The sequence below is a fragment of the Leopardus geoffroyi genome, chromosome B2 (genome assembly GCF_018350155.1).
Source record: "Leopardus geoffroyi isolate Oge1 chromosome B2, O.geoffroyi_Oge1_pat1.0, whole genome shotgun sequence".
Lineage (NCBI taxonomy): Eukaryota > Metazoa > Chordata > Mammalia > Carnivora > Felidae > Leopardus > Leopardus geoffroyi.
Window position 1 is genome coordinate 78,717,636 of NC_059332.1, and position 24,371 is coordinate 78,742,006.

The following is a 24,371-nucleotide window of genomic DNA, read 5'->3' on the forward strand; positions in this document are numbered from 1 at the left end:
AGACATGGTACATAATTCAAAAGGCAAAGATAATATACAGTGAAAACACTCCCTCACACCTTTACCCTCCAACTACCTACTTTCTTTTCCTAGATACAGTTAGTGTTACTAGTTTCTTATGTGTTTTCCTAGAAAGATTTTTCACATATACAAGGAATTTTACGTATTTTAGGAGTTTCCTTCTTTCTTTTACAGAATATAAATGAGTATATTATATATGCTGTTTTGCACCTGTTTTATTTTGCACGTAATGTTGAAAATCATTTCATATCAATACTGAGTGTGGTATAGTACTTTTGGGATGAATGTACCTTCATTTTACATAGTAAGTCCCTTAATGATGGACAACTAGAAATGCATAGTGTCACATTTGTTTTCATACTTGTCATGCCTTTTTTAAGGAAAAAGTTGTCAGAAAATTGTAATAAAATTAAGATGAGATTGAAGTAGCCCTAGTACTAGTGTAAAGGTTTTGCTGGCCCAGACTGTTTTCAAATTTTGAGTGAAAGAATGTTAGTTCCTAGAGGGCGTGTGTTCTGTATAGCTCTGAATACTAATTTACCTTCTATTCATAAATGCTAAAAAGAGAATGGCTTTTTTATAATTGAGATATAATTGACATACAGTATAACAGTGGACAGTGGCTTTTTGCTGGGCATTATTTCTAATGCAGAATCCACACTGGGCCATAATATAAAATCACTTCTAGACTGGCTTTAATAATCACTTTAATAATCTCTGTAGCCTTTTTAGAGCAGTATAAGAAGTTTTCACATCCTAATGCAGGTTGTTTTGGTAGAGGGAACTTTAAGAACTAGTGGAAAGGGATGTGTGCATGTTTACTGAGTTTTAAGATTAGATGGATTAGCTCTGCTGAGTCAGCTAGTTGCCAAGTGCATTTCCTGCTAGAGCATATTTTCAGAAGCCAGGAATAGATTTTTAAAGAGTACTTTTAACCATTGAAATGACAAAAGGAGAGAATCTCTAGGCTCATCTTTTGTAGAAATAGTCTGACATTTATCTCTGCTTCTCAGTAACGTTCCATGTATTTTCTAAGCATTTATTTATCTGTTCTTGTTTTTATTGCACTTATCAGCCCCATTTGTTATTATCTTTACCGTATTCATTTTAGGATTGCATATTTTGTTATTCAAAGGCTTATTTTTTTGAGACTTACATAGTGAGAAATAGGAAGGTACACAAAGATTTGTACCTTACCCTAAAAAAGTTATGTGCAGGTCACCTGCTAAATTCAAAGACCAAAAGAGGTCTGTGAGGGGCACCCGGGTGGCTCAGTTGGTCAAGTGTCTGACTCCTGATTTCGACTCAGGTCATGATTCATGGTGGGCTGTGAGTTCAGGCCCCACATTTGGCTCTGTGCTGAGCATGGAGCCTGCTTAAGATTCTCTCCCTCTCCCTTTGCTCTTCTTGCACATGTGCTCTCTCTCTAAAAAAAAAAAAAACCAAGGTCTATGAAAAAGATTAATCAACATGTCTGTGGATTTTTGTAGTTTAGAGTAAAAGTATCTTTGTATATTTTATTCATTTATTTAAGCATTTATTATTCTTTTTCTCCTTTTATGGTTTTTTTAAACACATAATTGATTTTTATATGTATTTTTACCACGATAAAAATTGGAAAAAACCCCACATGATAATTAAAAGTATGGTACTTCGTGATACAGGGGAAGATCCTGATTATGACCTCAGCAAATTTCAACTTGCATTTCTTTTTTTTTTTTTTTTTTTTTTCAACGTTTATTTATTTTTGGGACAGAGACAGAGCATGAATGGGGGAGGGGCAGAGAGAGAGGGAGACACAGAATCGGAAACAGGCTCCAGGCTCTGAGCCATCAGCCCAGAGCCCGACGTGGGGCTCGAACTCACGGACCGCGAGATTGTGACCTGGCTGAAGTCGGACGCTTAACCGACTGCGCCACCCAGGCGCCCCTCAACTTGCATTTCAACTCCAGCTACTTGTTAGCCAGGTATACCTTAGAAAAATCACTCACCCTATTTAAGCCTCAATTTCCTTATTTATAAAATGGGACAATAATTCCTAGTGTGATTTCCTCATACGGTTAGTGATAATCAAAGTCCATTCAGCAAATGAGAGTGATTTATGAACAAATATACAGTAAAACTTTTATAAATGTGAATCATAAATATTGTTATTACTTTTCTCTATGATAAAAATTAAGATCAATGTGAATGTGTAGTTTGTATATTACATATTCTGTATTATGCATACTAAATGTAATATTTTTGCATTACATGGTTGTATAGATTATGTAGTTATGTAGACATGTGTACTGTTAGAATTTATCACACTCAGATTTTGAAGACAGAGACCTCAAAGTATACTCCAGAGAAATTTATACTCTTTATATCTAGATTCTTTCGTCCTTGAATATCTACTTTGCTCCCTACCCTGATTAACTAAACCCAGTAGTTCTTAAACTTTAGTATGTATCAGAATCATGGGGAGGGCTTGTTAAAACACTGATAAATGGCCTCCATCCCCAGAATTTCTGCTTTTGTAGCTCAAATGTGGGTCCCGAGAATTTGCATTTCTAGCAAGGTCCCTGGTAATGCTGATGCCTTTGGTCTGAAGACCATTTTTGAGAACCACTTGAACTGGACTGGTTGCCTGGAAGGAAATGTTTATTGTTTCCCTTGCCATGTTCTCTTAAATTTAGAATTAATCTAAATTCTAACTTAAATGAAGGATTTATATGAATCATCCCCAGACTGGACTCAAGATGTTAAAAAAACCTTCAACTCCTTTAGAATTATGGACCCTCAGTTTCACAGATACAGCTTTAAAACTATATGTCAGCTTTGTATTTCATAAACTACATGGGTTTTTTGAAAGTATACTTTCAAATTTAAAAATTCAGCTGACTAAACCATATACATTTGTAGAAGTTTCACTGGGAAGTTCAAACTAAGGCATGACATAGAGCTGATAAAAGATTAAAGATTCTGTGCATTCTTTCATTTCTGAGTAGTCTGTCCTGTGAATGTATTGTGCAGCAGAGTACAGAGGCCAAAAAGTGCACTCTGACAGTTAACAATCTAGTCTTCCTATGCTTAAGCAGAATAGGCCTGCACAAGCTCCCATTAATGCAAACTTCTGATGACTCAAGAGCTTTCAAATCCTGTGGTAGAGAAGTGTAACCAGATAATCTTTTTTCTTTTTTATTAATGTTGTTTATTTTTGAGAGAGAGATCGAGCAGGGGAGGGACATATAGGGAGGGGGACAGAGGATCCAAAGCAGGCTCCATGCTGACAGCAGAGAGCCTGACACAGGGCTTGAACCCTTGAATGGCAATATCATGACCTGAGCTGAAGTCAGACACTTATCTAACTGAGCCACCCAGGTGCTCCTATCCAGATAATCTTTAAAGTTTCTTTTGGCTCTAAAAGAAACTGTGATTTTATTTACTTGTTCATTAAACAGATTGGTAATTTTTTTTTTTTTTTTTTTTTTTTTTTTTGCTGACTAATTTATTTAGATTCTTCATTAAAATTTTATTTTAGTACATCTGTTTAATTGGAGATAGGTAAATTATTACTGTGGCTTTTAGGTGAAATAGCAAGAGCTGTTACTGTTTATATTTTTACCATGTTTTGCCTCATACCATTGCTTTAGTAATCAAGGTTTCTGGGTTTTTTTTAACTTAACCCTTTAATTCATGAAACATTATTTCATGAGAAGCTGTCAAAGTGCCTTATATAGAACTTTCAAATTCTTCATAATTGCAAAGATGATTTTTATTATTGCTTGTCCCTGAAATTTTGTTTCAAGTCCAATATTAAGGAGAGCTTTGAAAAAGATTGTTGCCTCGTATTTGCATAATTATTATCTGATAATAAAAAACACTAGGCCTTAATATACTGGAAGGATTTTTTGAATAGTGAGAAATTCTTTTTCTTTCCATGAGCAAATGTTTCTGAGGAATGGAATATTAACAGCTTTTCCCAATTAGTAGATAGTTTTTATGCATTGTCTCATTTTGAGTCACAGCCACCACATATGACAGATGTTTTTATCCCTTTGTATAGATGAGGAGAGTCACAAAATGATTAAATAACTTTGCCTATCTAAAGTGTCACAATTAGCAAATGGTACATCTGGCATTAATACCCAGATCTGACATCATAGCCCATACATTTTCTGTGACGCTTCATTGAAGAATTAGTATATGGTGATGAGAAGGTGCCTAAGGTTCTGTATTAGTGTTTGAGAAATCAGAAATGAGCTTTCCAAATACTGTGGCAAGTTAACAGTGAAGATAATTTGTAGGAGGCTTAGAAAACTACTTGGTATGAGGTAGCTTTGGCCAGGTGTCATGGAGCACTACATGCTGCTGCTCAAATTAGAAAAGGAAACATTCACACACACATATACACACTTTATTTTCAAAATACCTTGTAAAAAAAAGCAAGTTTCAACACCATATCTAAGATTAGGCCCATTTTAATCCTGTGCTGACTACACCAACCACACCGTGTCTATTACCGGTAATGGCTGTTCATGTTGATCTGTCTTGTCAAGAAGTTACATTATACTTAGTATATTTAATAAGTGACTAATTCCATGTACTTCACATAAGAAAATCTGTTTATATATTTTTATTCAAATCTTCCTTAACGCTATTTGGCTTGGTTTCAACCCCTTTCAACTTAGATTCAATCTCTTGCGGGTGACAGGTGAAGTTTTTTATTCTGACTTGTTAATATTTTATGTCTATTCCCTCTGTACCCAGCAAGGTTTTAAATCGGTTGAGAGTAGGAAGTAACTCTTGGACTTGTTAGAATTGTAATTTGTTAGTATTAGAAAGATAACCTGATTGAATATGCTCATTTTACAAATGAAGAAATGTAGCCAAGAGAGAGGAAGTGAAATATCTAAGGTCGCAGAGCAAGTTAGTGCTAGATTTTTTTTCACCATTTAGTATGCTTTTCATGGTGATTCGTGAACAAAAGGCACAGAATTACTTCATGAGTTTGGTGGTAACCTGCCTTTCACCTACCTTTGCCTCCACCTCTTCTTTCTATTTCTTTTGACAGACAGGGCAGGAGGAGGGGGAAAATCTATTAGGAGAAATAATTAAAAGAAAAGAGAGGAAAGGAAGAAAATGACTGGAAACAAACTACTACATGTGATCAAACAAGCGAGGCTTTAGCACAATAGTGCAGCAGGAACAGGCAGCTTCAGTGCAAACCCTTCATCAAGTGCTGCTGGTCTGAAGTGCCCAGTGGGAACACAGAGAACAAAAGGCTGAGGCAGATGAGAGGAGAAGCACACAGGCCACACTAGTGCTGGGAGAAAGCCATGCTTTGGCACTCCAGGAGCTGGCTGTCACGCGATGAGACACTGAGAACCAAACACTGTTGGTCAAAATTTCTCCATAATGAGAAAAATCATGCTTCGTTCTAGCAAGATGATAACTAAGAAAATGCTGTGTTCTTGGACAGCAGATACCTCTTATTCCTAAAATCCAGTGTCTGTTTCACCAGCTTTTGTTATCAGTGAATTGATTGAAAGGAACATATTATAAAAATTTACAGCCATTTTTACATAACTTACTTTAAATCTTCCTGGTGTCACTCTTCACCCCATACATAACATTCTGGACACAAAAGTAATAAATACTATGGAAAGTAGAAGAGAATTGCAAAAACTAAGCATCATGGCAAATATAATTCTGTCTGATCATATTTTCTTTACCTATATATATTTAAATTTTACATAGGTATTGGTTTCCTCTCCAAAGAAAGTAACCAGCTCAGTAAAAATAGGGGCCTTGTCATGTAAGTAAACAAGAATACATGAATGATTTTGACTGAATGACAGACAAGATTGATGTGATTGGAGATGGCTGATTTAAAAGGGTATACTATACATTTACTGGCCACCCACAGCCTAATATAAATGTGGCTTTTTAGGTCCGTAGTGGTTTCTTTGTTTTTTTTACCCTGAGTCAACATTTACAAATTGAGACATTTTACGTTACAAATTCAGACTTCCATCTTTTGTTGAAAAATTAGTAAATCTGGCCCACATCCAGCAAGACAACACGTGGTTGCTCTTATTTAGAAGGGAGACTGAGTGCATGTTGGCCTCCGTTCATTAATGCACTTCCTCATTCAACAAAGTTTGTGAGGGTCCACTGTGTGCCAGGTGTTAATCTAGGTGCTGAGAATATAGGAATGAGCAAAACTGACAAAAACCTCTGCCTTCATGGGGCTTACATGCTATCAAAAGAAGTAGGTAAAATATCTGTGTTGCTAAGGAAAAACAATGAAGGAAAAAAGCGGAATGTGAAGTTCGGTGTGCATGGGGAGTTGGATTGACATTTTAAATAAGGACCTTACTGAGAAGGTGAATTTTGAATAAAGACTAAAGGAAGTTACAGAGCTTGCCATGCAGGAATCTGGCAGAAGGGAATTCCAAACAGCAGCGAGACAGCAAGTGGAAAGGACCTGAGGTTGGAGCCTGTCTTGATGTTTGAAGAGGAGCAAGGAGGCTGCTCTTTTGTATTTGATATCAGAGAAATATCTTTGTTTGCGTCTCTTTATCAAAGATCAGAAAAGACCACGAGGTCTTCATGTGTCAAGAAAAGAAGAAAGCATATCTCTTTGGGAAATAATGAATATTACTAGGCAAAGTGTATCTCTGTTAAAAAGAATCATCCTAACCACGGTTATGAAATAAAACAGTGGCAGCCATGACCAGTGTATGGCTGTGATTCCAGAGGAAAAATTTAGCGAATGGAAAACAAGATTACTATTTGAACAGGCTTTGTTTTCACATGTGCATAGGGTGATGCTGCTGTAAGCATTAAGTGGAGAATTTTCTCAGCATCAAAACCTATAAAAAGGTGTTCATAAAGTGCATTAAGAATTGGCCTGGAGAGAAGCATTTGCAGATACGAATCTCAGTAAGACAAAGGATTTAGAGAATAGTATCATGTAGAAAGTTAATCATTTGGATGTTTTCTGCTGCAGCTGATAAGAACACAGATGTAAATAACAATGGAATCTTATGTAGAGAATAGTTCCAGAGTCAATACATAAGGCAAAAGTGTGGGATGGTCAAAATAACTTAACTCTTGAAAATCCCTTAGAAGGGTATAGCAGATTTCTCATGAAGTCCAGCATAGCTAGTTTTACTTCCAGTGTTGGAACCAGAACTCCATTTCCTCAGTTGGGCATTGGATGAAATAGTATGCTGTGTTATGTGAACAAAACAAAACGTTTTAAATGCTAGAATTCCATTGGGAACAGGGATGTAATCACGCAGAGGTAGGAAGGGACTGAGATCATCTGGGAGAAGAGCATGTGCATAATCCTCCTTCCACCCCTACCCAAGGCATAGTCCCTCGAGTGTGCAACATTGCCCACGAGGTGTAAAGTATTTCAGTTTCCTCCCCCTCTGAGTAAATTCAGTTCTGCATCACCCATTATTTGTACATGCACAAAAGCATGTACTCCACTAAGCAAAAGGAATAGGTAGTGCAAGAAGCATGAAGTATGGTTATTAATCAGTAATAGATTCCTTTCCCTCCAGAATACTTTTCTTTGTTTAAAAGCTCTTCAGGCATACATTAAGGCAAATAATTAGTGGCTTTATGCACTCTCCATGTTACAGCATATAGTAAAATTAGAGCTGAATGTACTCTCCCAGTGATGGTTAAAGTACCCTTTGTTAGGATAGGAGACCTAGATTTTTGAAATTACCAACTAACTCAAATACTGGGAGGAAAAACATTTTGATTCTGAAAGCTTTTTCATTTGCCCTGTGCTTTCAGGTAATAATCTATAGATTGCTGATGAAGGAATTGATTTCTAAGTGCATTAGAGTTTAGGAAAATATATCAGATTTGTTGCTTTTTATAGGTTAGTTTTGCTTGAATTTATTCGTATCTGAGGTGTTATTTTCTGCAGGCTTGACTGCTAAAAATAATGGGTATCTGCAAGATATTACTGGTGGAAAAAAACCCCAGCCCGGCAGTTAAAGTCCTTTATTTGACTTACAGAGAAGAAAAAAATGTGAAGACCATGCCACAGATCATAATCCTTTTAAGAGAATGTTACAAGATGAAGCAGTTATAAAAGTATTTGAGGTCTGAAAAATACTTGGATGTTGATAGAATGTAGTGTGTTAAAATCATTTCTAAACTGTTTCAGAAGGTTCTAGAAAACATAATACCCCTCCCATCCCCCCCGCAAAAAAGCCCTTTTGAAACGGATTTGTGGGATTAGTCATCCCACAAGTTTCTTAAGACACTATCTCCCATATTATACTTGTTGGAGTCTAAATTCTAAAGCTTGATGGCTTTAGATTTCTCTTTTCATTTTTTTTTTTAATTAGTAAAATGAATAAAACCAGTGTTAGAAATTCTCAACAAAAAGCAGGCATTTATCAGAATCACCCGTGGTGTTTCTTCTATAGTCTTTCTTTGAAACACAGTTCTAATTGTACTTTAAGAGAAGCATAGGCCTTAAGTGTAACCTCAGCAACTGTTAATGATGTTGGTATTGGGCTCCGTAGTGATATTCTCACCCTTCTGATGCCAGCAAGGTAGAGGGTGGTAGGCCTACCTTGCTGTGGCACATACTGGGTGACTGACACAAGCAGGCATCCAGCAGGGTGCTTTTTTGCACACTTGTGGAGAGCCAAGTTATAATGGCAGTGCTACAGATAGAAGGAAACTACAGGACTAATTTTGGTGTGTGTAAAATATCACCAGACCTGGTACTAAATCAGAAATACCCAGCCTTTATCCTAGATTTTGTGTGTGTTACTAATTCTCAAAATTAAGGAAATTAATTTGTAATTCTGCATCTTTTCTCATCAGTTTTCCAGGAATTATATATATATATATATATATTCGTGAGGTAGATTATATTATTCTTTTAATTACTGACTTACATATTTGTAATGTATTCTGTGATTTTTAGGAGGAAATACAGTCATTACTAGAAAGCTTACATGTTTACCATACAAATTACTTCCTGGTTTTGAGATGTCTTCATCAGTTCACCTCTTCTCTTCCCAAGTACCCATTGGGTCGACAGGTAACCAGAACTTCTTCATTTGGAATGTCTGCAGTAGAAATATCAGTAGTTTCTTGCTTTCAAATGAATTTGAAATGGATCCAAATCAGGCACTGAGTGCACAATCTAAATCCATTCCAGCTGTACACATTACTGGTAATTGAAGCAGTATATTTTGTTCTGATGGCCACAGCTAGAAACAACCACATGAATCCCAGTGGTGTTGCTTCCCCCCTCCTCCCCTGCCCCCCAATGTATTTGTCCTAAGGCATTTTAACTTTTTTCTTTCACACTTCTTTGTCATGTATACTGAGAGAGTTGATCCCCCCACTTTATCAAAATAGCAAAAAGAATCTGTTTGAGAATGCTTAATGGTTAAGCTTGCATTCCACCAAGAACTAAAAGGGAAACAGCATTTCTGCCCTTGCAAAATTATGCCCCCCTGGCCTTTGTGTCATACTCTAAACCTGTGAACCCGCTAGAGAGTGGATGTTAGTGGAATAATTCTGTATTCCTAAATATTTGCATCCTACCTCAAAGGGGAACCGGGGTACCGGGTGGGTCAGTGGGTTAAGCGTCAACTCTTGATTTCGGCTCAGGTCATGATCCCAGAGTTGTGGGATCGAGCCCCGTGTTGGGGTGTTGGGGTCCAGGCTGAGTGTAGAGCCTGCTTGGAATTCTCTCCCCCCCGCCGCTCCTCTCCCCCACGTTCTCTCTCTCTCTCTCTAATAAGTAAATGAATAAAGGTTTAGAGAACAAATCTAAATACATAGGAATGATTTGTTTATGAAAGGATTTCTGCCATTAAGCTTTCTTTTTAATAATCACATATTGCTTTTATTTTATTATTTTCTTATTGCAGTGTGATCAGTATTATCAGCCAGTCCCAATGTAGTCTCATGTTGCTTTTATGTAAATGGTATTCTTATATAGCCTGACCTATGTGATGTGTGCCCAGTCTGTTGTCCTCTAAAGAAAATGATTGTTTTTAATATTTATTTTTTTGTCTTGACTATTTATGATTTTGTCAAATGAGCAGTGTGTAACTTAGTACATCACTTTTGGTTCCTTACAAGTGTGCTTTTTACTTACAGATCAGAGAGCTGTACTGCACTTGTTTAGAAAAGAACATATGGGATTCAGAGGAGTATGCATCAGCTTTGCAGCTGCTGAGGTAGTTTTGTTTTTTTTTTCTGTTTTGTCTGATGTAAGCCTGTCAATAAATAACCCTTTCCTCCAGAATGTTGCCTGCCAAGGGGTTTTTAAGTAGCCATGCTGTGTCTAATATTTGTAAATACCTTGAACTTGTTTGTGGTTTATGGTGGTTTTAATGTAGCAACCATCCATTTCTTTGCTGGTTTTACCTTGTTTTTGAACTTGTGATTTTTTTTTTTTTTCCTAGAGAGAGATCGTGAGTGGGGGAGAGGGGCAGAGGGAGAGAGAGAATCTCGAATAGGCTCAATGCTCAGCCTGAAGCCTGACACGGGGTTCGATCCCACAACCCTGGGATCATGCCTGAGCTGAAATCAAGAGTCAGTACTTCAACTGACAGAACTACCCAGGTGTCCCGAACTTGTGCTTTTTAAAGTAAAATGAGCATTTAGTCAAATATTGACACTACCTGAGGAGGGCTTAGGTATGGATAATTTTAATCTTGCCAGCTTGATGGCATGGCAGGGAAAGTAATCATGGAAAGTGATCTCACCATGGCCCCAACCAGGATGGGTGGAGTTGCAGCATCACTTGGTAAAATGTGTCCTGTGAAGGAGGTCACTGCTGAACTTGAGGACCAGCGATGAGGAGGCAGTGGCCTTGATGCCTTACCCCTATCTGAGCTGGCCCTGCTCTCATTAGCACGGGAGATCATAAATTTATCTAATATTATATAAATAAGACATCTTGGTGTTGTCACATATCAGAGATCACTTACCACCCTGACAAATTTACCTTTTAAAGTTATAATCATTTGTTTTTCTTGGCTTCACTTATACATACGTTGACTTTTTAGTCTTCCATAAAAATAATGACCACTTGGAAAATGAGGAAAGGAAAATCAAGTGTGAGTTAAGTTTCTGCACGCACACTTATAATTTACCTCAGTGAATATAAATGCTTATATGAAAATATCATAAAGAAGTCTGAGAATTGAATATTTATTAAGTCTTGGCTTCCTCTGGGCCCACAAGAAAAGAACAGATGGGCACAGTAGGAGGAAAATTCACATTGAAAGCACTTTAGGTCCAGAGACTTAATAATACAAATGTCAGTGATCTAGCAGGTGCAGCTTAAGATAGGAAACTAATTTTATGCTATCTGGAAAAATAACTCCCCATGGAAACTAGATTGCCACTGAAAAGCTCTGTTTTATTTCAGTTTTTTAAATGCCAGTAAGAGATTTCTGTGTACTTCTATATGTCAACGGAGACTTCATTTGCTTTCTATTCAAGTCAACATTCCTGCCTCAACACCTAGTTGATTCTTGCTGAGTTTCCTCTTTAATTTTTGTGATTAGTGATTGTCTTCCTTTTCCAGTTGAATAGTCTTAAATTCATAGGTTCCTTTGTCAGAGAGGGGCTTGCTTTTTTCTTTCTACATCTTTTTGGCATCGGTCATCTTGAGGTACAAGTCAAGGGTCAAGAATGCCAATTCCAAACTAGGTTAAGGAAACATGAGCAATAATAGTAATGGTGACAGTCGTAACCACTGTTTATAAAAGCTTGCAGTGTGTCAGGCACTGTGTTAGGTAGGCACTTTCAGTAAACTTTCCTAATACACAAGTACACCTTTGTGGCAGATACTATTATCCACACTTTACAACTCAGAATACTGAAGCATATATAGGAATTAGAATTTGCCTGAGATCTCTTAGCTGTTGATGGAACCAGAATTCTAATCCAGATCTGATTTCATAGCTGTTGTACCTTCCACTATTCTTGCTAAGATCTAAAGTATGGGCTTGGGGATCTGAGTAAAGCAGAAGCAATAAATAGAAAGTGAAGTTTCAGTCATTTTGCTAAACTGAGGTCAGACACATAGGAATATAAAAAGCATTAAGGATAAAATATGTCAGGTACAGCAAAGACAGGTCAGACACATAGGAATATAAAAAGCATTAAGGATAAAATATGTCAGGTACAGCAAAGACAGGTTAGAGTCTGGGCACTACCAAGAATCTGGGAATGTCCAGAATGGATTTCTTTTCCTTTTGTGCAGATTAGATGTGGAAAAGAAGTCAAGGACACTTGTCAGTTTAGGCATTCTAAGTAGGAATCATCTGAATTTAGGAAACCAGATATTCCCATCACCTGTCTTCAAACAATTCACATCATGAGAGAAAATAAGATTAAAATGATCACTGAATGTCACTTGGGGGGCGCCTGGGTGGCGCAGTCGGTTAAGCGTCCGGCTTCAGCCAGGTCACGATCTCGCGGTCTGTGAGTTCGAGCCCCGCGTCAGGCTCTGGGCTGATGGCTCAGAGCCTGGAGCCTGTTTCCGATTCTGTGTCTCCCTCTCTCTCTGCCCCTCCCCCGTTCATGCTCTGTCTCTCTCTGTCCCAAAAATAAAATAAACGTTGAAAAAAAAAAATTAAAAAAAAAAAAATTAACGTCACTTGGGAAAAAAAACTGAGGTACTACTGTAGAAACATAGTCTAGAAACATTTCCAGTTTGACTTTTTTTGTTAAGTTCCTTAAAGGCAGTATTTCTCTTGAAAAATCCCTTTTATATGGAAACTGACATGTTTAAATAATCATAAATCAACCTGATGAAATATTTTGTGATCATTGAAAAGTATTTAATTCCTGATATTTGTATGGAACCACAAAAGAATAGCTAAAATAATCTTGAGAAAGAACACAGGTGGGAGGCATCGTTCTTCTTGATTTCAAGCTATATTGCAAAGCTACAGTCAGTAATCAAAACAGTATGGTGTTGACATAAAAAAAGACACATAGATGAATGAAACAGAATAGAGAGCCCAGACATAAATTCTTACATATATAGACAATTTATGACAGAGGAGGCAAGAACAGATAATAGAGAAAGGACAGTCTCTTTAATAAATGGTGCTGGGAAAACTGGACCGCTTTCTTAACACCAGTCACAAAAATCAACTCAAAATGGATTAAAGATTTGAAAATAGGGGCGCCTGGGTGGCGCAGTCGGTTAAGCGTCCGACTTCAGCCAGGTCACGATCTCGCGGTCTGTGAGTTCGAGCCCTGCGTTGGGCTCTGGGCTGATGGCTCGGAGCCTGGAGCCTGTTTCTGATTCTGTGTCTCCCTCTCTCTCTGCCCCTCCCCCGTTCATGCTCTGTCTCTCTCCCAAAAATAAATAAACGTTGAAAAAAAAAAAAAAAAGATTTGAAAATAGACTTGAAACCACAAAAGTAGAAGAAAACATAAGTGAACCTCCTTGACATTGGTCTTGGCAATGATATTTTGGCTTTGATACCAAAAGCAAAAATAAACAGGTGGGACTACATCAAACCAAAAAGCTTCTAAACAGTAAAGAAGAAACCATCAATAAAATGAAAAGGCAACCTATTAAATGGGAGAAAATATTAGGAAATCATACATCTGATAAGGGCTTAATATCCAAAATATATAAAGAACTCCTACAACTCAATAGAAAAAACAAACAATTGATTAAAAAATGGGCAGGGGCGCCTGGGTGGCGCAGTCGGTTAAGCGTCCGACTTCAGCCAGGTCACGATCTCGCGGTCCGTGAGTTCGAGCCCCACGTCGGGCTCTGGGCTGATGGCTCAGAGCCTGGAGCCTGTTTCCGATTCTGTGTCTCCCTCTCTCTCTGCCCCTCCCCCGTTCGTGCTCTGTCTCTCTCTGTCTCAAAAATAAATAAATGTTAAAAAAAAAAAAAAAAAATGGGCAGAGGAGCTCAACAGACATTTTCCCAAAGAAGACATACAGATGGCCAATAAGTGCATGAAAAGATGCTTAACATGACTAGTCATCAGAGAAATGCAAATCAAAACCTTAATGAGATATGTCCTCACACCTGTTAGGCTCTTATCAAAAAGTCAAGAAATAACAAGTGGTGGTGAGGAATACTTGTGCCCTATTGGTGGAGATATAAATTGATGCAGTCGTTATGGAAAACAGTGTGGAGATTCTTCAAAAAATTAAAAATAGAACTACCATTTGACCTAGCAATTCAATTTCTGGGTGTTTATCTGAAGGAAATGAAAATGCCAACTCAAGATACCAGTGTTGCCATGTTTATTGCAGCTATTCACAATAGACAAGACATGGAAACAAGCCAAGTGCCCATCAATCAAGGAATGGATAAAGAAAAATGCACATACACACACACAGTGGAATATTATTCAGCCATAAGAATTAGGAAGTCCCTCTATAACACTGAACTCAGATCCGAGAACAGATTGGTAGTTGCCAGTGGTGGGGGTGTGGGCAAAATGACTGAAGGTGGTCAAAGAGTACAAATTCCAGTTATAAAATAAAGAAGCCCTGGGGATGTAATTTATAGTATGGTGATATGTAGTATTGCATATTTGAAAGTTCCTGATAGAGTAAATCTTAAAAGTTCTCTTGGGGCGCCTGGGTGGCGCAGTCGGTTAAGCGTCCGACTTCAGCCAGGTCACGATCTCGCGGTCCGTGAGTTCGAGCCCCGCGTCGGGCTCTGGGCTGATGGCTCAGAGCCTGGAGCCTGTTTCCGATTCTGTGTCTCCCTCTCTCTCTGCCCCTCCCCCGTTCATGCTCTGTCTCTCTCTGTCCCAAAAATAAATAAATGTTGAAAAAAAAAAAAAATTTAAAAAAAAAAAGTTCTCATCACAAGAAAGAAAATTTATAATTATGTGCAGTGGTGGATGTTAACTAGACTTCTTACAGTGATCATTTCACAGTATATACACATACCAAATCATGTACACGTGAAACTAATATGTCATTTGCTAATTATCTCAGTTTTAAAGTGTATTTACGTGGTATTTGTAATGTTGAAAATATCATATATTCATGAGTGGAAAAAGACTTACAGAATTGTATATCACAGTTATTTTTAAAATGTATGCAGCAGACATTGATGTACACGTGAGGAGCATGCAGTTATGCCTTTATAAAAGGCCATAATTTGACATGAGTGCAGTGGTTCTGCATGTCTTCCATAGCCTTTCGTGTTTCAGTCAACTCTTGGAGCATGAAGACCACATCCCTATGCAGGATATGAGGTGGTTAATTTTTTACCAAGCACGTATTATTATATAAGGATATATTTAACTTAAGACACCATTTGGGAACCGGAAGTAGTAAAAATGGTGCTAACCCAGCAGTGAGCTACGTGAGTACACTGGGCTTCTTGTGGTCAGCTCTGAAAGACCTTAAGAGGAAAAATTTACCTTTCTATTAGAGAGAATTTCTAAACAGCCATCTAGAAGTCAAACACTTGACCAAGCATTTTTCAGACTTTTGAAATTCAAAAAACCTTGCTTCAATACTAAGGTTTTAAGGGTATTGATAAAATACCCTTAGAGTTTTAACTTACAGGAACATGATGGATCAGCTAGACCTGTAAAGTACTGTGATTTCACATCAGTAGCCATGGAGTGCTATGCAATGATTCTTGGATTGAGAGTAATGAGAAGTGTGCCTGTCTTCTTAGGGGAATTTATTCTGCCCCTTGCCCCATCAATTGAGAATTACTTATCTAGGATTATCTCATTTTCTTCCAAATAAGGAAACCAAAGCTGGAAACACTGAGTGACTTTTATGCAGTTGACACAGCTGGAATTTAAATTTGAATCTTCAAAGTTAAGTCTGTTTTTCAGCCCTATTTCAATTATTTGGGAGGTAGTATAAAAGGTAATTTCTGTGGGTTTGTGGCCAGCAGTCCATGTTCAGAGCACACCTCAAACGAGCCAGCCAAACAAGCTTTGTGGCCTCAAAACCCCCTTCCCATCCTGACACTAGGCATCTTGGCGCAGAGTATAGACATATAAATGAAAGAAGCCACAGTGTCTGGTCTGCTTATCCGAAGTATAACCTTATGAGTTTGCTGGACAAACAGATTTATAAATTGAAGTTGATTGATAGCTAAAGGAATTTAGGCTGAAAGAAATTATTCTAATTTCTGAGTAAGGCTTTTGAGTTAAACAGTAATATATTAATAGGTCAGCTCAGCTTTCACTGAGTTAAAAAAAACATGACCCAAGTAATAATATTAACATTTGATCACTTTAGGTTAGTTGAAAGAGACTAGAGATTTGGAATCTAAATAATACATTGTTTCCTGAATTTGCAGGTCAACTTTAGATGAGATTTAAAGATCTAGTTAATGAAAAATAGCACAGCTCCACAGTCCATGTGATGCTTCCTAAATAGCATAATTTAGCTTTTGATGATCTAGATTTGTCTGTGCAGAAGGTATATGAGACTGTACAGTTAAAATGTAGTTTCTTTCTTAGAACAAGGATTGCCAGTCCTGAATCTGCATCATGCCAGGTCCTCCATAGTCATCTGTACACTTGTGGTGAAATCAAAGAGCTGAATTGTTGAAGCTCATTCAATAGCAAAAGATGTTGATAGTTGCTGTTTTTAAAGTAATGATTTTCAGGCTTTAGTGTACATAACAATCAGCTGAGGTGTATTAAACATGTATACTTTTGCCCTCTCCCCAATGATTCTGAATCCTTTAGAACTGGGGTGTGGTGGACAGAAGGAAACTGCATTTAATAAACACTCCACCGCATTTGGACAGATGGGCCAAGGGACCACACTTTGAGAAACACTGTTCTAGAAAATAAAGGGAAGTAAGAAGAAGGTACAAAATTTTGAGGAAAAAAATGAAGCCATTGAAAGAAAAGAAAAGGCTTTATTGGTGGAGAAGCTGGATGGCTTGAGGCAGTCAATCTCAGATTGGTTCCAAAACTGGAACAAGATATTCTACTGCTAATAGTGAATAGTGTTTGTTTATTTGTTTGTTTGTTTGTTTGTTTGTTCATCTCAGTGGACAGAAAGGATCTGAATTTGTATTTCATTTTTTCTTCACCAAACTTTTAGTGCCTGCTATTTTTTGTTAGAAAACGAGCTGGTAGCTAAGAAATGTTAAAACTGTTAAACATTCAGAAATAGCTAATCTTAGTTTGACAACTGTTTTTCTTTTGAAAAAGAAGTATAAATATATAAAATATAGATGATATATAAAAATATTGAAGTATATAATACATCTTTAAAATATATATATATTTTAGTTTACTCAAGTTGTTTCTAACTATATGATATAATTTAATTTACCCATTTTGACACAGAAAAGAGCATGGTGTTCCACAAAAGGCACTGTAACTTCCAAGTGCTCCCCTACATGAACCAATTTGTAAATAAAGAAACTATTGTTCACTAAGACCTGAGGTCATGAAACTGTCAGTGCAGGGCCATTGCCTTGTTCATCCTTTCAAAAAATATTGGGGTTTTTTTTTTTTGATGCTTGATATGTGGAGCCACCGATCTGATTACAAAGATAACCCTAGTTCTTATCTACACTGAATTTTGGCTAAGTGAGAGATGAAGGTGGACAGGTAGGCAATTACAATACAGGGGAATAAGTCTGTGATGTATGACAGGTGAGGTCTAGAGTGCTAACCTCCATTGAGCAGATCGAGCAGTTTCACAGAGGAAGTGGCATCTAACATGAAATATCAAGGTATGGGAAGAATTATGCATATTTTTGGTTTCTGTTTCACTTGTTACCATATATGATTGCTTTGTTGTGTTGTCTTTGAGGTAGATAATCTCTGTGAATATAGTTTTTTGTAAGCTTTTTTATTTTCTTCTAGTTTTCATTGACATATATGCAGGTTTGAATTTTTGAGTATTTTTAAAAGCTAATTTATGATAATGTCTGTTTAAAACTTGAGAACTCATTATTTAGAGGATTTTTGCATTAGCCATGGATTGACCAGTTTCTCCTTATAGCCTGTTCTCAATCAGACCTTTATATAATCAGTACTTAGCCAGGAATTATTGGCTTTCTGCATGATGAAGCAGAACACTACATTGCCCTGCAGGATGGTTGTTTTTAATGATTGCCAAATGATTCTCTTTCTGTCTTAGTTAAGGAAACATTTCTTTTATAACAACCTATAAAGCTTTTAACACATTAAGTATCATAAGCCTTAAGTTGGTTAAAGATAATTAGCTCTTTTTTGGCATTAATGTGACTTATCTTAATGTGTTTTTGCCTTTCTCTTTAATCTCGTGTGGTGGCTTTCATACTTTATAATTCTGATATTTTCTTTTCAGTTTTATGCCATTTCTTTTAAAGCTGAATGCTAAATGGGATCTCCCTGAGTTCAAAAGCACTGTCTCACTGTCTCTAGTTCCTCTCCTTTCATTCTGTCTTACCTGATTTGGTTTTTGCTCTCTATTAAAACTACTTTGAAGAAGGTCATTGGTGACTTCCCTATTCCTAAATCTAATGGTCAGTCCTACGTCTTCATTTGTGTTAACCTGTTATCAGCATCAGCACAGTACAGCACTCTTTCCTTAATGACATTCAGGATCCCAACTCTCGGGTTTCCTCCTACTTTAGTGCATGCTCCTTCTGTCTTCTTTGGTGGTTTCTCTTCTCCTTGACACCCTAACATTACAATGTGCCAGGGCTTAGTCAAAAGCCCACTTTTTTTTTTTTTTTTTTTGACTGCCTGACTGTTATTCCATGTACCTAATTAACATCTCCACTTAGATATCCAATATACATTTCAAAGTTAACATGTTTAAAACTGAATGTCTGATCTTCCCTTTAACCTTAGAATCTTCATGTAGTCAGTCTTTTTATCCTTCCCATTGTTGAAATCCAAAAACTTGGATTCTGGCTTCAAAATATATCAAGAATCAAACCTCTTTTTGCCACCTTCCCTCACTGGTAACACCTGTCCAAGTCACTATCGTCTCTCATATGGAAAATTGTAAAACTGGTTTCCCTTGCTTCCATACATGTTCCCCCTATGGGTTTTTCTCAAAACAGCAGTCAGCACAGTCCTTTTAAAATATATCATATAATTTCATTCCTTTGCTCTAAACAATTCCCATGAACTCCCCTTTTCACTCAGAATAAAAGCCACAGTCTATATAGCAACCCTCTGTGATCTAGCCCTGCATTGCCTATCTCTTATTTCATTTCCTACTACTTGATTTCTCTTTCCACTCCAGCCATCTTGACCTCTTGTTCTTCTTGAACATGCCAGACATACACTCAGTGTAGGCCCTTTGCATGCATTATTCTCTCTGCCAGGAAAAGTTCTTACAAATACTCTCTTACCTCCTTCACGTGGTTGATCAAATATCTTCTTCTCAGTGAGGCCTAATAATCATTTTGAAATTCAAACCTATCTGCTCCTCCCCAAACTTCCCCCTTAATATTTTTCTATAATAATGTCAAGTTTTAGTATATACATAGTAATATGAGACATAGTATTTGTTGTCTGTGCCCTACCTCCTCATCCCCCACCCATTAGAATACAAGTTTCATGAATACAGGGGTTTTTGTTTCACTGAGATGTATCCCAAAAGCCCAGAACAGTGGCTGGTATGTAGTAGGCATTCAATAAGTGTTCACTGAATGAATGAATGGTTTCATGACTCACTAATGGTTGAAACCCATTTTGAAAACTCAGTTTGAAACATGCTGGTCTAGTGGCTAGATTCAATACTTAATTTTCTATTTGGGTGTTATTATAAAAAGCTTTGAGGGATAAATTAAAATTTTCATTTTTTAGTTTTCAGTTTTCAATTAGGTTTGGTTTGTCCAAAGTGGAGTCATTCTAATAACCTAAGTGAAAACATAACATTGCTTTTTGATATTACCATTCGTGTTCTATAACTTTGAAAGCCAGTCATCCACTGCTAACAGTTTGTACTTCTAGATTTTTTTCTAGGCACAAACAGGTATTAAATCATACTGGATAGGATGTTCTACAACTTGCATTTTTTTGGTTTTGAACTTTGGTTCATTTTTGTTGTGGTAGTTATTTGTTTTGTACCTAATATCCTACCGTGGACACTGTGTCTTGAAATGTGGTGCAGCATGGTTGGTAAGAGCATGGATGCCAAGCCAGACTTGGTTCTAATCCAGTCAAATTACCAAATTGGCAATTGCCAGTTACCAGACTCTAGACAGGTTACTTAAGTTTTCTGTGTCTCTGTTCCTCATCTCTTAATGTGGCAATAATAATAACTACATCATATAGTGTAGTAGAGATCAAATTCTGCCAAATACACATGTGCATATATGTTAACTGTCATCACTAGTACTATGTCATTGTTTATCACAGCTACATAATATCTCGTTTTGAAAATGTAACATTTTATTTAATCAGTCCCTTGTTTGATATGTATTTGGGTTGTTTCTAATTCTTCACTGTTACAGTAATCACCAAGGGTAAATGTTCTCGTACATTTGTGTAATTTTCACAAAAATAAATACACATTTAATAGACTTTTGGGGTCTAAAATATAAACACTTTTTCCAACGTACACTTGTGCCAACAGTGTATCAGTATTTGTTTCCCCACACTCATGCTGATGCTGGATATTATTAGGCTTAAATATCATTATTTTCTTCTAGTATTTTATAATTGATGGACTAGTTCTTTCTCCTATCCCCATGCCATACTCACATCTTTATTCTGTCTGAAATAATATTGAGGTAATGATCTATTATTCTCAAACTATTTCCATCTCTTCCCCAGTAATTAGAAGTACTACCTTGTATTATGTACCAAACTCCTATATATTCCTTGATCTCTTTGTAGACTTATTCTCATTATTGACCTGTCCATTCCTATAAAGTGCCATCTGATTTTAATCACTGTAGCTTATACTTTTTAATATATTAATAGCCCCACTGTACACAGTCAAGTATATACACATTATTCCTCTTTTTAAGGAACAGTTATTTTTCCATATAAATTTTAGGATAATTTTATTGGGGTTTAAACAAATACTCACTGGACTTTTGTTTCAAAAAGTGTTAAAAGTATAGACTTATTTGGAATGAATTTGTATCTCTAAAACTTTAAAATGTCTATTCACTTATTCAGGGTTTTCTTTTTTTGATATGTCTTACATATTTGCTATAAAGTATATTGCTTTGTTTCCTATAGTTTTTGTTGCCATTTTGAATATGTTCTTTTTTTCCATTACACAGTTTAATATAAGATGGATTACATGTACATGTAAGGTGTCAACACAGGTGTATGTGTATACATGTCTTACATCCACACATCCTTCATACTCTTTAATACTTATTGCAGTTCTTTTAGATTTTCCAATCTTATAGTCACATCATATGCAAATAATAAATTTCATCTTCCTTTGTAATGTTTGCAACACTTCTTTTTTCTTTCCTTTTTTTTTTTTTTTTTGCACCACTTCTTTTTTTCTTAATTTGTTGTAGCGACTGGACTGTGTAGAATGATATTAAATAATAGTGATGATAGCAGGCATATGTTGATTCTGTGTATATATAATTTAATTGAAAAAATTTAATGATTTTATAGGGTTGGTCACATTATTAGCTCTACTTCAAGACTTGTTTTATATTAAACTGGAGAGTACTTGGGAAAGTGTAAGATCTTTTGCTCTTCTGGAAACAAGAACATTACCTTTGGCTAATAAGAAAAAGAGTGCTAACTCTCTGAATTCCTGGACGTTTACATCTGAAGTGAAGGATCTATCCCCTCCAACAAATGTCAGGTTAAAAGTTATGACTAATAAAGTTTGATTTCAAAATTATATGACATAATGACATTTTTTTCCCTTATATCCTGAAAGTCAATAATAGGTGGGGCTTTGTCTCTCTCAATACTCAGTTTTGTAAGCTGCATCTAGATGGATGCCCAGAAGGGCTGCCTGCAGCCTGGTATGCTTTTTCTCAGGGTGCTGCTGATGTGAGTTACCAGCTTCTGCCCCGCAAGCAAGCCATTGTCAGTGTTTCCTCGGACCCTGGAGATGCTGGTCGTGGCTATTTGAATAGGGCTAACGTTTGTCAGGTATAACAGATTGTTCAAATGTATCTGACTTTGAGTTTAACTCTTAAGTTTAACTTCATCTGGGCAATAGAAAGTCAGACATTTTAAGTAATGTCAAATGTAATCAAGAATTAAATGTGTTGGTTTAATTTTCTTTGACCTCTAGCTGCCTTTCATTCACAGAAAAAGATTACTAATACTTCAGATAATTATTGTTATAGAAGGAGGAAGATTTTATACTTTTTCTAGGCAAAAGTTTACTTTTGTCCACTCCTACCAGTTTCTGTATTTATTGGTTGTATGACAATTTTTTATTTTTTGGTTGGGGTTTAAATTTAGTTGAAGTAACCAGCTTAATTGCTCAGTAGTCTTAGTCTACTTAGCTTTATATCTTTTTCTGACTTAGTAATATTAGTATTTTTCCCAGATTTTTTATTATGAAAAATGTCAAACATAAGGTAGGTATCTTGCAGAATAGCCTTAATTTTGGATTTGTCTGAGTCCTTCATGATTAATACAAGAACTTTAAATCATAGTAGTCTTCAGTTTTTAGGTCCATTTGCTGCAAATAATTTTTATACTTGTGTCATGGCACTTAATAATTACTAATATTGACCTAATTTCATTTCATTCTGTTACTGAATATGATCTTAGTAGAGAGATCTATAAGTAAGGGTTCTGAGAATGGGATCCTAATTTTTAGAAGATCTGTGTTCTCTCTGTTTCTAACAGATTTCTTCTGTGGCCTTGAATGCATTATACAACCATTCCACCTGTGCTATATAAAACACACAGAATTGCTTACCCTTTAAAACAATTTAGTGGATTTAATGACTGATGTTTATAAAGCCCATAGAATATGTTAAAATATAGCTAAGATGGTAATAATTAGAGAAATGATTATGATATTTTTTGGTCCTTTCAAATAAGCTTTCATTTAGTTTAAGTGTTGTATCTTCAGCAGACATTTCTGTCTCAGATCTGAAGCAAAGGGACACTAACCTTAAATGCCTGCCTACTGTGTGGTAAGCATTGGGCTAGAGTCTTCAAATGCATCTCCTCATTTAATTTTTAAGCCTCCATCTAACCTGTGAAATATGTGAATTCTTATTTCCATTTTATAGACCAGGAAACCCAGGGTCAGAGTGGTTTGGTAACTTGCTGTGTACTACAAACCTAGTAAGTGCTGCAATCAGGCTGTGAGCCTAGAGCTTTGTACATTTGTGAGTTGAGCTTTATTATGAGAACTGTTCTAAATACTTCTGAAATATCACATACATTGAGGAAAATCTCTCCCCCCAAATTTGGTAGCTACTAGTGAAGAATTTATACCATCTTTTTCTGACCAGAAACATTTAATATATACAGGGTGTTAAGTATATTAATTTTCCCATTACAGTATGTCTCCTGTCACTGATTATATTCTAGGATGTTGGCAAAGGATGAACTGATGACCATACTTCAGAAATGTTTCAAGGTTTTTAAGTCCTCTTCTGAAAAGCAGCTTGGGAGCACAGCAAAGAGAATAGAGGAGTTTCTGGCCCAGTTTCAGAGTCTTGATGGTGAGAATATAGCATCTTGCCAATTATACTGGCTATGAAATTTAACTAAATAAAATAACATGGAAAACCCCATTTTCTGATGTTTGAGAGATAAAGAGATAAAGTAGTTCATGGGCAGTCAGCATACCAACCCTCAGAATATCATATCCTGACAATCACAAATAAGACAAGTGGTTCTCTTCCAGATTTGGTTTGAACAATGAAGATCATCAAATGGTCAGGAAAAAAAAATTCTTTCCAGATGGACAGCTTAGAGGACTTACATTTACCTTAAGAAAAAAAAAGAAATCAAAAAGATTGGAGAGAGTAGCAGGGCATCATAATTAAGGACTCCTTTTAGATGTTTTTTCTTAAGCATTTCATCAAGTTCTTTTAGATTTCAAAAACACTGCATAAATCATTTGTAAGCCTGAAGAATTAATAGCTGTGAACCACTTTCACAAAAATGAGGCTCATTGGTATGCTGATTACCAAAATATGCATGAGGTTTGCTTTAATCTGATTTATAAAAGCTATAATCTTTCAGTCCTAAATGAACTGAGGCAGCCTGGCATTCCCATGTTGAAGTGTTGTAATTTCCTTGATTTTGCCTGACCGCCACACGGTCATTTATATTTGCTGAATACTGCGATGCCTGATTGTGTATAAGTAGCCATGTTATGATGCAGCAGGACTTCTCTGTGTTTTCCAGGGGCACCATGGATTGATACTGATCGTTAACTTTTCATGGGCTCTTCTCTTGCTC

At 36.5% G+C, this 24,371-nt stretch overlaps 1 protein-coding gene across 6 annotated transcripts in view; it reads left to right on the forward strand.

Annotated features, from left to right (window-relative positions):
• The window catches only part of ORC3 (origin recognition complex subunit 3), a 62,675-nt gene that overhangs the window by 28,056 nt on the left and 10,248 nt on the right, over window positions 1-24,371 (forward strand). For all 6 annotated transcript variants that reach the window (XM_045498983.1, XM_045498981.1, XM_045498984.1 and 3 more), the window contains 3 exons: window positions 8,975-9,091; window positions 10,165-10,244; window positions 23,493-23,626. In XM_045498983.1, coding sequence (XP_045354939.1) covers window positions 8,975-9,091; window positions 10,165-10,244; window positions 23,493-23,626 — 331 coding nt within the window. The remainder of the gene's footprint in view (window positions 1-8,974; window positions 9,092-10,164; window positions 10,245-23,492; window positions 23,627-24,371) is intronic.